At 38.7% G+C, this 12,764-nt stretch overlaps 1 protein-coding gene and 1 long non-coding RNA gene across 2 annotated transcripts; one reads left to right on the top strand and one right to left on the bottom strand.

The window, feature by feature from the left end:
• The first annotated feature begins 383 nt into the window (after positions 1–383).
• LOC107745063 (trichohyalin-like) lies at positions 384–9,721 on the top strand. The gene is made up of 3 exons (XM_016558898.1): positions 384–539; positions 1,614–2,378; positions 4,236–9,721. Exons 1-3 carry the CDS (start codon positions 506–508, stop codon positions 9,617–9,619), a joined length of 6,183 nt encoding a protein of 2,060 aa, XP_016414384.1. The 5' UTR covers positions 384–505; the 3' UTR covers positions 9,620–9,721.
• On the bottom strand, positions 9,501–10,361 carry LOC107745074 (uncharacterized). Its single transcript, XR_001640565.1, has 3 exons — positions 10,291–10,361; positions 9,851–9,900; positions 9,501–9,580 (listed from the first exon to the last, which is right to left on the bottom strand). It is a non-coding gene; the product is annotated as an uncharacterized LOC107745074 (long non-coding RNA).
• Between the last annotated feature and the right edge of the window lie 2,403 nt (positions 10,362–12,764).

The raw sequence follows: 12,764 nt of genomic DNA, 5'->3' as shown, positions 1-12,764 counted from the left end.
TTTACATGTAATGAATCTAGAATATATGAAAGTTTCACTTTCTGAAATAAGTTACAAAAAAAGAACTTTTTCACGATATTCTAATTTTTTAAATGCACCTGTATATACAGTATATATATGTGTGTGTTTCTTTATCTGATTAAGAAACTCCCCTGATGCATTTGACAGAAATAAACATTCCTGAGCATCAAATAATACTTCAAAACAAAGCATCATGACATTTGAAGTTAATGCACATATGACATGAGCAACACTGACCACAAGGCTCCTCTTTGATTTCCGCCATACCCATGCAAGCAGTAGATGGTGCTTCCTGTGCGAACCACAGGTTAGTCACGTGATCAAGCTTCCACGTTCAGCACTTTGTTCCGCTCTACTGTTGTTCCATGCATCGGTAGGAAGTCAGTCGCTTACGTTTAAAAGTTATTGAGGTGTAAAACAATGTTGATGCCAAAAATATAGCTCAAAAAGAAGAACCAAGGAAGACAAAGACAGACAGACAAAGATGGAAATGCAGAGAGAGGATCCCTCATTCTTGGGTGCGATAAGTATGATCATGATTGAAGTAGATGTTTACATATATGGACATGCACACAAATGTGGAAACATGTCTGAATGTCATTGCATTAGACAAAATATCAAAGCAAGTGTTTGTATCTGCATATCTAAAATGTTGTAGGACCTGTTTCTTCACTAACAATAAACCAACACAAAATATCACAATACTGTCCTCATTTTCAACACTACTCTTGTTTCAGCATTTCATACCAGACAAATAGCTTTTGTCAAATGTTTTGCTTTTAATGTGTGTTTGTGCTATCATTCTTGAAATTAATGACACTCGCTTTGAAATTTTGTTATACAATGCAATAAAATTCAGATATTTTTCAGTATACTTTAGGTCTGTACATACCTTTTGGGGCCAATTTGGAGTAATTCAGGCCTTGTCTCACTAAAAAGACAGTGACATTAACAAAGAGTGAAAAATTTAAGGGGGTCTGAATACTTTCCGTACCCACTGTATGTTCTTCACAGAAAATGAGCCACAGCCAATGAGTCGGAGTTTAAAAAAAAGAATTAATACATGTCTATATTTATATTCATATAATTTATATTTAAAAAATATATATTTAATATATAAACATAACATTCTTCTGAAATGTATACATGCATGTGTGTGTATTTATATATACATAATAAATATACACAGCATACACACACATATTATGTAAACAAAAACTTTTATTTTGGATGCGATTAATCGCGATTAATCATTTGACAGCACTAAATTAATCATATCGCTTTTCTTTTGGTAAAAAGTGAAAACGTGTCCAATGCACAGACCCAAACACCATACAAGGGTTAAGAAACATTTCTGATTATTATCAATGTTGAAAACAGTTGTGCTGCTTCATATTATTGTGGAAACAGTGATACCTTTTTTCAGGATTCTTTGATGAATTGAATACGTTCATTTTATTTGAAATATCTTCATTCTTCATTCTCACTTTTCATCAATTTAATCAATGCATCCTTGGTGAATAAAAGTATTCATTTCTTCTGAATGGTAGTGTATCCATGCATTAAAACCAAACATTATCTTTCTCTCACAGACAAGAGGCCGCAGGCAGTTGAGGCCAATGGAGGAAGTCTGAGTCACCCGCCGTCGTCTCTTCCTGAACTTCGCTTGGTTTTACTAGGCCGCAAAGGTGCTGGGAAAAGCTCAGCGGGAAACACCATCCTAGGCCTGGCGGGAGGGTTTGAGACAGGCAAACCGACCGAGGAGTGCGTGAAGAGGCGAGCCGACGTGGAAGGAAGGCGTGTTACGGTTGTGGATACCCCAGGCTGGGAATGGTACTATTCAGTGAACGGGACTCCTGGTTGGGTGAGGAGAGAAACAAAGCGAAGCATGTCCTTGTGTCCACCAGGTCCCCACGCTGTGCTTCTAGTGGTGCGATCCTGTACCTCAGTGACAGCCGACTACCATCGGCAGATCGAGGAGCATCTGGAACTGCTGGGCAAAGCGGTGTGGGATCACACGCTGGTGCTGTTCACACGAGGGGACGAACTGGGCTCCCTTTCCATCGAACAGAGGATTCGAAACGGCGGCAAGGCCTTCCAGACGCTCCTGGAACGGTGCGGGAACAGGTTCCACGTTTTGGAGAACAAGCGGCGTGTTGATGATGGATCACAGGTGAGGGAACTGATGAGGAAGATGGATAAGCTGGTGGAAGAGAGAAGAGGGAGGTATTATGAGACGGATCTGCTGCTTCTGGAGCTGGAGGTGGAGAGCAAACGCAGGGCTCGAGAGAGGAGGAAGAAACAGAGGCTTATGGAGGCGCAGACGCACAGAGGAACCATCAGAGCCACACTGATGAGTGAGTAGACTGTGAAAAGTGCTGTTCTTCCTTAATATTTTTACTAATTATCATGACCATTCTTATGCAAGGTCTTGCACCATTCAGATGAATGCATTTACTAACATTAAAATAACAGTCTCAAGTCAAAATCACTCGGACAGAGGATTAAAGTTCAATCAAGATACTTTTACTTGAGAAGCGAAATGACATAAGCTTTTAAGCCTAAAATTGATTAAAATTAACTCAATTTATGCTTAAAACAAGAAAACATAGCTGCCAGTGGGGTAACAACTTCATTTTTCAACAATGCCATGTGTCTTGATTCAAGGATGTTTATATAATTGTACTGGAAAATAAGACAAGAGCATGTTTTTAAAATTCATTCAATGCAACACAGACAGTCTTGTATTTGTAAGTATTGTGTAAATGTATTTGCAGAAGTCAGAACTATTTTCTAACTGTGAGTTTCAGGTTCTTGCATAAATGTTTCTCTAGAAAGGACACTGAACAATAGGACAATGTTCCAACTTCCTACACTTCTGACAGCATTTTAGATGTTTGTGATTACTGGATAAAGATTTTTTTTTTTATATAATTTTGATTAATTCTAATTCCATAATTAACTATTCTGATTACATTCAATTTCCAAAATAGTTTGTTAAAAATGAACCAGTTCCTTTGTATTGGTTCTAAGAATGATTCACTCACAAAAGAATGATTCACTTAAACACTGATGAAATATTTTAGAGCAGAGCATAGCTACAAAAATGTATATTCACTTTAAACATTTTCATGACTTTTCCAGCCTGTGTAAACAAAATTTTAACATTGCCTAATCATGAGAATCCTGGTGGAAGTTCTGCACAATGCTAGATTTTTGTGTGTTACATAGAGAATTGTGTGTTGTGTTTTGCAAAAAGTGTTTTATGAAATTGAAAACTGGGTCAAAGACCGAGAATTAGTGTATGGTTTTGCAGATTTGGTGTGTGCTTCTGGTGTTTGAGTGTCAAGTTTCAGAAATTGTGTGACAAGTAAAGATTTTATGTAAGCAGTTGAAAAAAAAATTTACTTTCAGAATCCCTTACATTTAATGAAACAACTGCATTTTCAGCAGTAAAAACTGTAGGTTGTGAGCTTGAACGTTGATGTTTCAATAAACATAAATAATTTTGCAAGCTTTGGCTGTGTGCAGGGCAGAAAATTTCACAAAAATTTTCATCACCCAGAAATAAACAATTTGTCATGATTTACTCACCTCATGTTGCTCCAAGTTTGTACATTCATCTTTTTTTTTTTCTGTGAAACACACACACACACACACACAAAACTGTTAATGCAGAACTTTTTCATATAATTAAAAACTCACAAAACTATTATGTAAATACTTGCAAAAGACTTTAATTTAAAACTATAGACTTTAAAAGACAATTTTTTATAATAAAAAAAAAAAAATGATTATGTACATCCCATTCATTCATTCATTCATTCAGCAGCAAGGCTACCTTCATTGTGAAAACAGAATTAATAATAAAACCTACATTCAGGTGATATGTAAATACTTAAATATGTCAGTTAAACACATCTCTGAATAAATTTGTACAAATAGTACAGTTAAAAACAGTACAGTCTAATAGAAATGGAATTATGTAAATTCTGTGTGATCTGAATGCATGCAAACATTACAATGTTGTAAGATCTTAATATAGGCCTACGTAATACATTATCAAAGTGATGCAGATAACCTTCATTTGGCAAAAGACCTCATACTAATAATATTGCATCTAAATGATATTTCAACAAAAGTTATTTACAACTATAAAAGCTTCATTTATTTATTTAATTTCTTTTTTGTATTGTTTCTCCTGTGTCTGCTAGACGATAATACGCAAACTGAAGACCTAGATGAGAAGAATCTCTTCTCTAGAGGTTCAAGGCGTCTCCCAGAGCTGAGACTGGTTCTCCTGGGAGAGAGGGAGACGGGAAAAAGCTCCGCCGGGAACGCCATCCTTGGAGGACCGGGATACTTTCAAAGCAGAGAGGCCACCGAGGAGTGTTCGAGACAGCAGACGGAGGTTTCTAACAGACTGGTGACGGTGGTGGATGTGCCCGGATGGGAGGGTGGACCGGAGGGATTAACTCCAGAGAGAGTGAAGCGAGAGATCGGACTGAGCGTAACGCTGTGTCCACCTGGACCTCATGCATTTCTACTGGCATTGAGAGTGGACGCAGTCATCCAAGCACAGGCGGTGCGGGAGCATTTGCAGCTTTTGGGAGAGGCAGTTTGGAGACATACGCTTCTTTTGTTCACGAGGGGTGACCAGCTACGAGAGGGAGTCACCATTGAGCAGCACATCCAAGGAGGAGGGAAGGATCTTCGTTGGTTGGTGGAACGATGTTCAAACAGATTCCACGTTATCAGCAGCCACTCTTGTTTGGAATCACTAAATTCTAAAACACAGATAACGGAACTTCTGGAGAAGATCGAGAAGATGGTGGCGGGAAATCGGTGCGAGGCATTCTCACCACTAGTGCATGAGATTCAAGAGTTAGGAAGACAAAAGAATGAGAAATTCCAGCTGAAGGTCAAGGAGTTTAGCGATAAGCTTCAACGGCAGGAGGAGGAACTGAAGAAGATGAAGGAACGAGAGGTCAGGAGCATTCGGTGGTTTTTCGAAAGACGCAAAAAAGACAAAGTGCAATCTCCTGGGAAGGCAGAGAGGGAAGAGGCGCCGTACCGAGGTGAAGATGACAGGAGAAGCGTGATGGGAGAGCTGGAAGAGAGGATGGCGTGGTTGACAGAAGACAAGGAGCGAGAGTTGCAAGAGCTGAGTGCTGAAATGAGCAAAGTCATGGTGACTCTCCATCAGGGACTGAAAGAGAAAGAGCAACTGCTGATGAGATTAGAGCAACGAGAGCGAGAGGGGGAAGAACTTAAAGAAAAAGTGGATGAACTTCAGATGAAACTGCTGGAAATGGAGCGCATGGGTGCCGTGAAAGAGCAAGAACGGAAAGAGAGAGAGGCTGAGATTCAGATTGCACACTTGGATGAGATGAATGAACTTCAAAGCAAACTGCTGGAAGCTGAGAAAGAGAATGATAGGATGAGAGGAAAGGTTCAAGAAACTCAAAAAGAGATGGATGCATCACAACGCAGGTATGAAGAAGAGGTTGTCTGGCAAAAGCAAGAGATGGAGAAGAAACTGAACGAAAAGGACAATGAAACTGAAAACATTTTAAGAGAAATCGAGAAGGTGAAACTGAACGCTGAGAGCAGAGAAAGAGAACAAAGCGGGAGATTCAGTGAACAAGTTGAGAAGAGAGAGAAAGAGATGGACAAGCTGAGAGAGGGGATAGAGATGATGACCAAAGAGATGGAGCAGCTACGGATGTCCTATCAGGAGCAAGTGAAAACCACAGAAGCCGAGAGAGAAATGCATAGAGAAACTGTGGAAAAATACAACACCCTCATTGATAAACTCGTAGGGAAAGATGAGGAAATAGAGCGAACGATGAGAGAGAGAGAAAAGGAGCTACATCGAAATGCTGAAACGCAAAAGAAACTTCAGCAAAAAGATGATGAAATAGTCATATTAAGTCAAAGAGATCAGCAAAAAGAGCAAGAAATGGAGACACTGAAGCTAAACATTACAGAAAAACAGAGGGATATAAAAAGGTTAAAAGACACTGTCCAGGCAAATTCTGAAAAACACGCAGCTGAACTTCAAGTTTTGAAGGAAGAGTTGAAAACAAAAGAAGATGAAATAGACAAATCAATACAAAGAGACTTGGAGAAAGACAAAGACATTGACAAACTAAAGCAAAACATTAGCGAAAAACAAACTGATATTGAAAGGTTAAAAGACAGTATTGAAGAAAATGCAGCTCAACTAAAACTTCTACAGGAGGAATTGAAGGCAAAAGAAGAGGAAAATGACAAATTAAGACAAAGAGACCAGGAGAAAGAACGAGAGATTGACATGCTTAGGCAAAACATTAGCAAAAAACAGAAAGACACTGAAAAGTTAAGAGACGATATTGAGGCACATATCGAAGAAAGTGCTGCTAAACTCAAGCGTTTAGAGGAAGAGCTGAAAATAAAAGAAGAGGAAATAACCAAATTAAGACAAAGAGACCAGGAGAAAGACACAGAAATTTACACACTTAAGAAAAATATTATTGGCCAACAGCAGGACACTGAAAAATTAAAAGACAGCATGCAGTCGAATATTGAAGAAAGTGCTGCACAACTGAAGCATTTAGAGGAAGAATTCAAAAGAAAAGAAAATGAAATCATCCAATTAAGAGCAAGAGACCTGGACAAAGACAGAGAAATGAACACAATGCGTGAAAACATTAGCGAAAAACAGAAAGAGTTTGAAAAGTTAGGAGAGAGTATTAAGGCACATGTTGAGGAAAGTGCAGCTAAACTAAACCATTTAGAGGAAGAACTACAAACAAAAGAGGATGAAATAACCAAATTAAATCAAAAAGACTTGGAAAAGGACAAAGAAATGGACACACGGCTGCAAAACATCAATGAAAAACATAGAAGAGAAATAGAAAAACTGGAAAACATCATTCGAGCAAATACTGAAGAAGCTGCTGCCCAACTAAAACATCTAGAGGAAGAGTTTGATGGAAAGATAGAGGTCTACAAAAGAAAGAATATGATGATGGCAGAGGAAATGGAAAACATAAACAAACAGCACAAGGAAACAGAAAGATGCTCAGATGAGCTGAGACAACAGATCAGGGAAGAGCAAGAGCAAAACAATGTCCTACAAAACATGAACGCAGGACTGGGAAATGAATTAGAAGAGCTGAAGCGCAAATGTGAGGGCTATGAGAGAGATCTGCAGACTTCAGTTAAGCACTCTGAGAAACAGACGAAAGAAATTAGAGGGTTAGAACAAAAGATAGATGAGTTCAAACAGCTGCTGGAAGAGAAGGAGAAAGAGAAAGAGAGCGATATGCAAGACATGAAGGCATATTATGAGAAAAGACTAAAAGAAAGGCATGAAGAGCATGAGATGAAAGAGATAGAGAGAGAACAAGAACTTCACAGGAGAGAGAGAGAGGTAGAAAAGAAGGAAGAGAAATTAGCGCAAAGCAAACAAGATTTGTTAACTAGAGAGGATGAAATGAATAGACGAGAACAGAATTTGGAAGAGCAAATGTACAAGATAAGAGAAGAGGAGAAGAATATAGAAAACGAGAGTCAGAATAACAAACGTCTGGCTGCAGATCTGGTGCAAATGAAAGAGAAGATTGAGAAAAGAGCCGAAGAGTTTATGGATAGAGAGGAAAATTTTAAGGCACAGGAACAGCAGATAAAATGTAAAAAGGATGAGTTACAAGCAATGGAGAAGATATTGGAGACCAAGGAAAAGGAAATAAAAGATCTGTCTGAAAAGCAGGAGAAAAATATGGAAAATCGTAGACAGCAGATAGAGAGAAGAGAACATGAGCTGCTGGAAACGGAGGCGAATTTTGTTAAAGAGCAACGCAGGCTTAAGGAAGAACAAAAAACTCTGGAGATGCTCAGAGCGAATCTGGAAACTAGAGAAAATGAACTTGATAAACGAGAGCAGATGTGGGAGGTGAAATCCCAAGAGCTTTCAAAGATCTCGGAGGAATTTGAAAATAACAAACACAATGTGGAGAAATGTCAAGCCGAGTTGAGTAACAAGGAATATGATCTTCTGCAAAAAATAAATGTACTGCAGATAAAGGAGCAAGAACTTGTTCAGAGGGAGCAGGACCTCGAACTTAAAGATCAAAGGCTGATGGAGCAACATCGAGATATGGAAAATAAGCGGCAAAACCAAACAGCTTCATCTGATAAATGTGACCTGGAGCTCGAGAGCATTAGAGAAGCATTAGGAAAAAGGGAGCAAGAGCTGATAAAAGGCGAAGAAGCTCTTTCTCAAAGAGAGCAGAAGCTGAAGAGTGAAGAAATCTATTCGGAGAAAAGACAGCAAGTCATGCAAAATAGGGAACAAAAGCATGAAGACATGTTGCGCAGTCTGAAGAAACAGCAGGATGTTTTGAAAGACGGAGAACGCTCTTTAGATACCAGAGAAACAGACCTGCATCAACGGGAATCAGAGTTCGCTATGAGAGATAATAGCATGACGGATAAACACAAACTTATGCAGAACCAAGAATTAGATCTGAAAAAGAAAGCAAGCGATGTAGAGTACAAAACACAAATGCTAGAGCTCCAGAAAACCACACTAGATGGAAGAGAGAAAGAGCTTGAGGAACGTCAAAACCAACTGGACAGCAAAATGCTGGAGCTAAATAATGAACAAGACAAGATGAAAAGGAAGCGAGAGGAACTTGAGAAATGGGAGAAGTATTTGTATAACACAGAGCTCAAATGGATGCACAAAGAGTCTTTCTCAGGGTATCAGCGATTGACAAACAGTGCTGAATTGAATGGAAAACGAATTGAAGTCGAAGACTTAGGAGTAGATGGTGGCATTTGTGATGCAAAAGACACAAGAAGTGAAGAGCGAATGGAGTTGGCTACTATAAACCGTGCAAACAACAGATCGGTAAAGAACCAAAGGGTTAAACAAACACTGGAGGCCAAGCAAAAAGAGGAAGATGGTGAAAGTGACAACTCTGATGGCGAAAGTGAGGAAGACTTCTTTGAATCTTCAAGCACCAGTTTCCAACCTACTTTACATACACCCTGGCCTGTGTATGAGCTAAGGCTGATGCTTTTAGGAGACTCCTGGTCACCCCGTCACCCAGCGAGATGCACTATCGTGGGGCCTGATGCAGATAGAAGCAACCCTTGGAGGGGAGAGATATCCGGCAGACAGCTCACTATCGTAGAGCCTCAGGGCCTGAAATGGAGATCTGGATCTGACAGTAAAGACACCTTTCAAAAACACCTCTCTCAAAGCGTCTCTCTGTGTCAACCTGGACCACACGCCTTCATCCTGGTGATTCCCGCTTACGTGTCCTTCACTGGTCAGTACAGGCATGCAGTGGAACGTACCATGTCTGCAATAGGAAAATCATCATGGAGGCACACTATCATTCTGCTCACCTGGGGGGAAACATTAGGAGAGAGCATCCAGCAGCATGTGAAGAGAAACAGCGACCTGGAGCGGCTGGTTCGAAAGTGTGGGAATAGATGCCATGTGCTTAACAATGGACACCGGGAATCTGATGTGGTGAAGCTGCTGGAGAAGGTGGAGGAGATACTGGGAGGAAACAATGGACAATACTACAAACTGGACTGAAAATAAGTGTTTAGGATTTAAACTGAGCTTTTATGACTGTGAATAATATTTAAATTACGATAAATCCAATACATTGGCTTTAAACATTATTTATGTAATTAGCAGTACCTACATGTGAAAATAAATAATTTTCGAATTACTTTCCTTTACAATGAAATATTTATTTTTGGACAAAAGAGTAAGCGAATTACAGCAAGTAATGCATGAGTATTATGTAAATCACACACTTACCAGACGATGGCGCACTTGTATTAGATGTTCCTCTATGTTATTGTCATTAACTGCACAATCAAATACGGTTATTCATAGTATTTTGTAATCTTCAGCTAATCTATTAGCAAATATGAGGAGCAAACGCTATTTTCTCTGTTTTTGATACCATCCAATGAGGTAAACACATGATTAATTTCCAAACCGCCTCAAGTAAACAGGCTATTTTATGTGTAACTTTCATTTCAGTCTAAAAATGAATCATTAAGATTTAGCCGCGCTCCTCATAATGTGTTGCGAGAATTGGAACGATATAAAGACGATAAATTAGTTACATTTAGCACGATTCAAACATATTCAGGGATTCTCTAAAACATAAACAGAATGGATTTTCCATTAGTGCCTCAGCGAAGTGGAGTCTTGCTGTGCATCCGCTGCGATTCTGACAGGTAAATTATTACCTTTAAAAAAGGGGGTCTGTTTCGTCTGAAAGAGAAACTCTTTACATCGAGTGAAAAAAACACATTTGAAATGGAATTCTTTTTTATGGCCCTCACACAGCAAACCCAAACGTTTACATATAATCTGAGGTAATTGCGCGATGGCATCGGATATTCCTCCGCCTCGCCATTACACGAGTCAAGTGGGCAAAATGTTGAAAAATAGTTCTTCAGCAGCGTTTCATTTTCCCCCACAACGTTTGTATCTGTCTGCAGGGGGTCTATTTCTAAGTCGTTTGAAAGAATCTATAATTTATCACTTATGACATCAAGTAGAGATTTTATTTTATCAGACCACATTGTTAGATTTTAGGGGAACACTTAAATTAGAGGAAAATAATATGCAATCTAACTGAAAGTGTGTCTGAGTGCATTAGTCGACTCCTTTCATTTGTCCATTAATTGTTATTTTGGGTCTTCTAGTCATTATCTGCACTATAGCCTTTTAAGGTAATGAACACGGCCATGCTAACATCATTTCACCAGCATAAACTTCAAATTTCAGTCTCCTCTACAACCACTAGACATGCATTCATTGCCATGCTTTTTGTATGTGTAGTGAATCCAGCTATCTCTAATGGATGATAAAACCTCTTGACAATTCTAATTAGCCTAAATTCACAGCAATTATCATATGACCTTTTCTATTTTGGTCAGATCAGATCTAGCAGTGCTGAGGTTTTTATGTGTCAGGATGTAAAACACTTCATTCATGTTTCACGTTCTAATTACATTGTTTTAGTTTGTCTGCATGCATTAAACTTTTCCAAATTAATGTCAATTTTTCCAATTTCCCAACACCCAAAATCGCAAGTCAGTAGTATAGGTTTGTTGTCATTTCTCTCCCGTGTTGTAAATACAGTGACTCTTAGAGACGCAATGCAGAGCGTATAACAGAACATGTATACTAACAGACAAATTTACGAAGTTCATTATTGCGCAAATGCATGTGTCGCCTGTGAAAAGGGTCCATCCATGTATGTCTGGTAGACACAGCAGCAATAAATGTGATCATATTAAACAATAGAGTAAAATAATCCATTTTTGTCTAAGTTTGTTGCTATAATGCAACACGTTTTAATACATTGAGTCCAAATAATGCTTTATTTTTACAGTCTCAAGTTTGGCCCATCAACCGTTGACAGACCCTGACCCTCCAGATGCCCTTTAAAACGCCCCCTTTGGTGCTTGTATTTCTGTTTTCAAGAACTTCAAATGCTGTCTGCAGCGCAGTGTGCTGCGAACTAATAAAGGTCAAACCGATGTCTCTGAGGACAGACATATCAGTTCTGATGGACCATGAGGGGCATCGCTAAATGCTGATCTTCTCGTCAATGCTGTAGGTACCGGTTTAAAATCTAGCAACACGCTTGGAGAAAACTACAAAACTGACCTCAGATCAGTAAAGGCCAACCTTTCGCCACATTTACATGGACCATGAAGAAAATAAAATTTTATGCAATTTTAGGCGATTTCTTTTTTGTTGTTGTTATTGTACCTTAAAAAGCTTCTGACTTCTAGTAAAATGCATATTGCATGTCGTTTTGACCTAGACAAGCATGTGAGCAAATGTTTCAATGGCTTATTAAATGTCAATGTATTGACACTTCACAAGACAGAACAGTATATAATAAAATTTTTTTTTAAAAACTTTAATGAAATTTTGAAGTTCGATAAAAGACCATGTTTTGGCATTTCCAAATTAAACGCAATTTTATGGCCAGTAAAAAAATTAATAAATAAAAAATAAATCAATTATATTTGGCAGGTGTTGTTAACCTTATGTTAATTTCATGAAGCAACGAGAACTTTGTGCGCAAAGAAAACAAAAGTAACGATTTTATTCAACAATTTCTTCTTTTCCGTGTCAGTCTTAAACATGCGTTCATGAGAGTACCACGATGCATGCGTGTGTTGCTGCTGACACAGGAGCCGTCATTCTGACATAGAACCTGGATGCACTGTACCGCGGGAAGTAGGGGTGCTGAGGGTGCTGCAGCACCCCCTGGAGTGTAGCCCACGAAAAAATGGGGGTACTGGGGGTGCGGTGTTAAAAATAAATGAATGAAAGTGATTTTTCTCTCTCTCTCTTCCCCATTACCCAGTACACATTTTTTTGCATATGGGCCCGGGGCTGACTTGCTACGCCACTGAATAAGACGGATGTACCCGCGTTGTAACACAAATAAATGTAAGGTTTTTGGATTTTCCCCTTACTTTAAATGAATGCTTATGGCTCATTAAAACATAGGCTATACAATGAAATTGTACAATGACAAATTCACCTATATTAAACTTTGAACTTTTATTAACAAAATAATAAGGATATGTTTTACCGGTGTTTAACACAAATAAATACACTATGGATTTCCCCTTACTAGGCTACCTTAAAACGATCGTAGTTTGTGGTTTATTATCTTATTAATTAAAACACA

The sequence above is a fragment of the Sinocyclocheilus rhinocerous genome, unplaced genomic scaffold (genome assembly GCF_001515625.1).
Source record: "Sinocyclocheilus rhinocerous isolate Xijiao unplaced genomic scaffold, SAMN03320098_v1.1 scaffold1153, whole genome shotgun sequence".
In the NCBI taxonomy this organism is placed as follows: domain Eukaryota; kingdom Metazoa; phylum Chordata; class Actinopteri; order Cypriniformes; family Cyprinidae; genus Sinocyclocheilus; species Sinocyclocheilus rhinocerous.
The sequence above is the reverse complement of the archived record's forward strand: the minus strand, read 5'-3'. Positions and strand labels throughout refer to the sequence as shown.

Bases quoted from the DNA above. Each gene is read 5' to 3' on its own strand.
- LOC107745063 (XM_016558898.1), top strand. From the start codon at position 506: ATGGAAATGCAGAGAGAGGATCCCTCATTCTTGG. The intron at 540-1,613 runs GTGCGATAAGTA...TTTCTCTCACAG, and splicing joins AGAGGATCCCTCATTCTTGG to ACAAGAGGCCGCAGGCAGTT. The intron at 2,379-4,235 runs GTGAGTAGACTG...TGTGTCTGCTAG, and splicing joins CATCAGAGCCACACTGATGA to ACGATAATACGCAAACTGAA.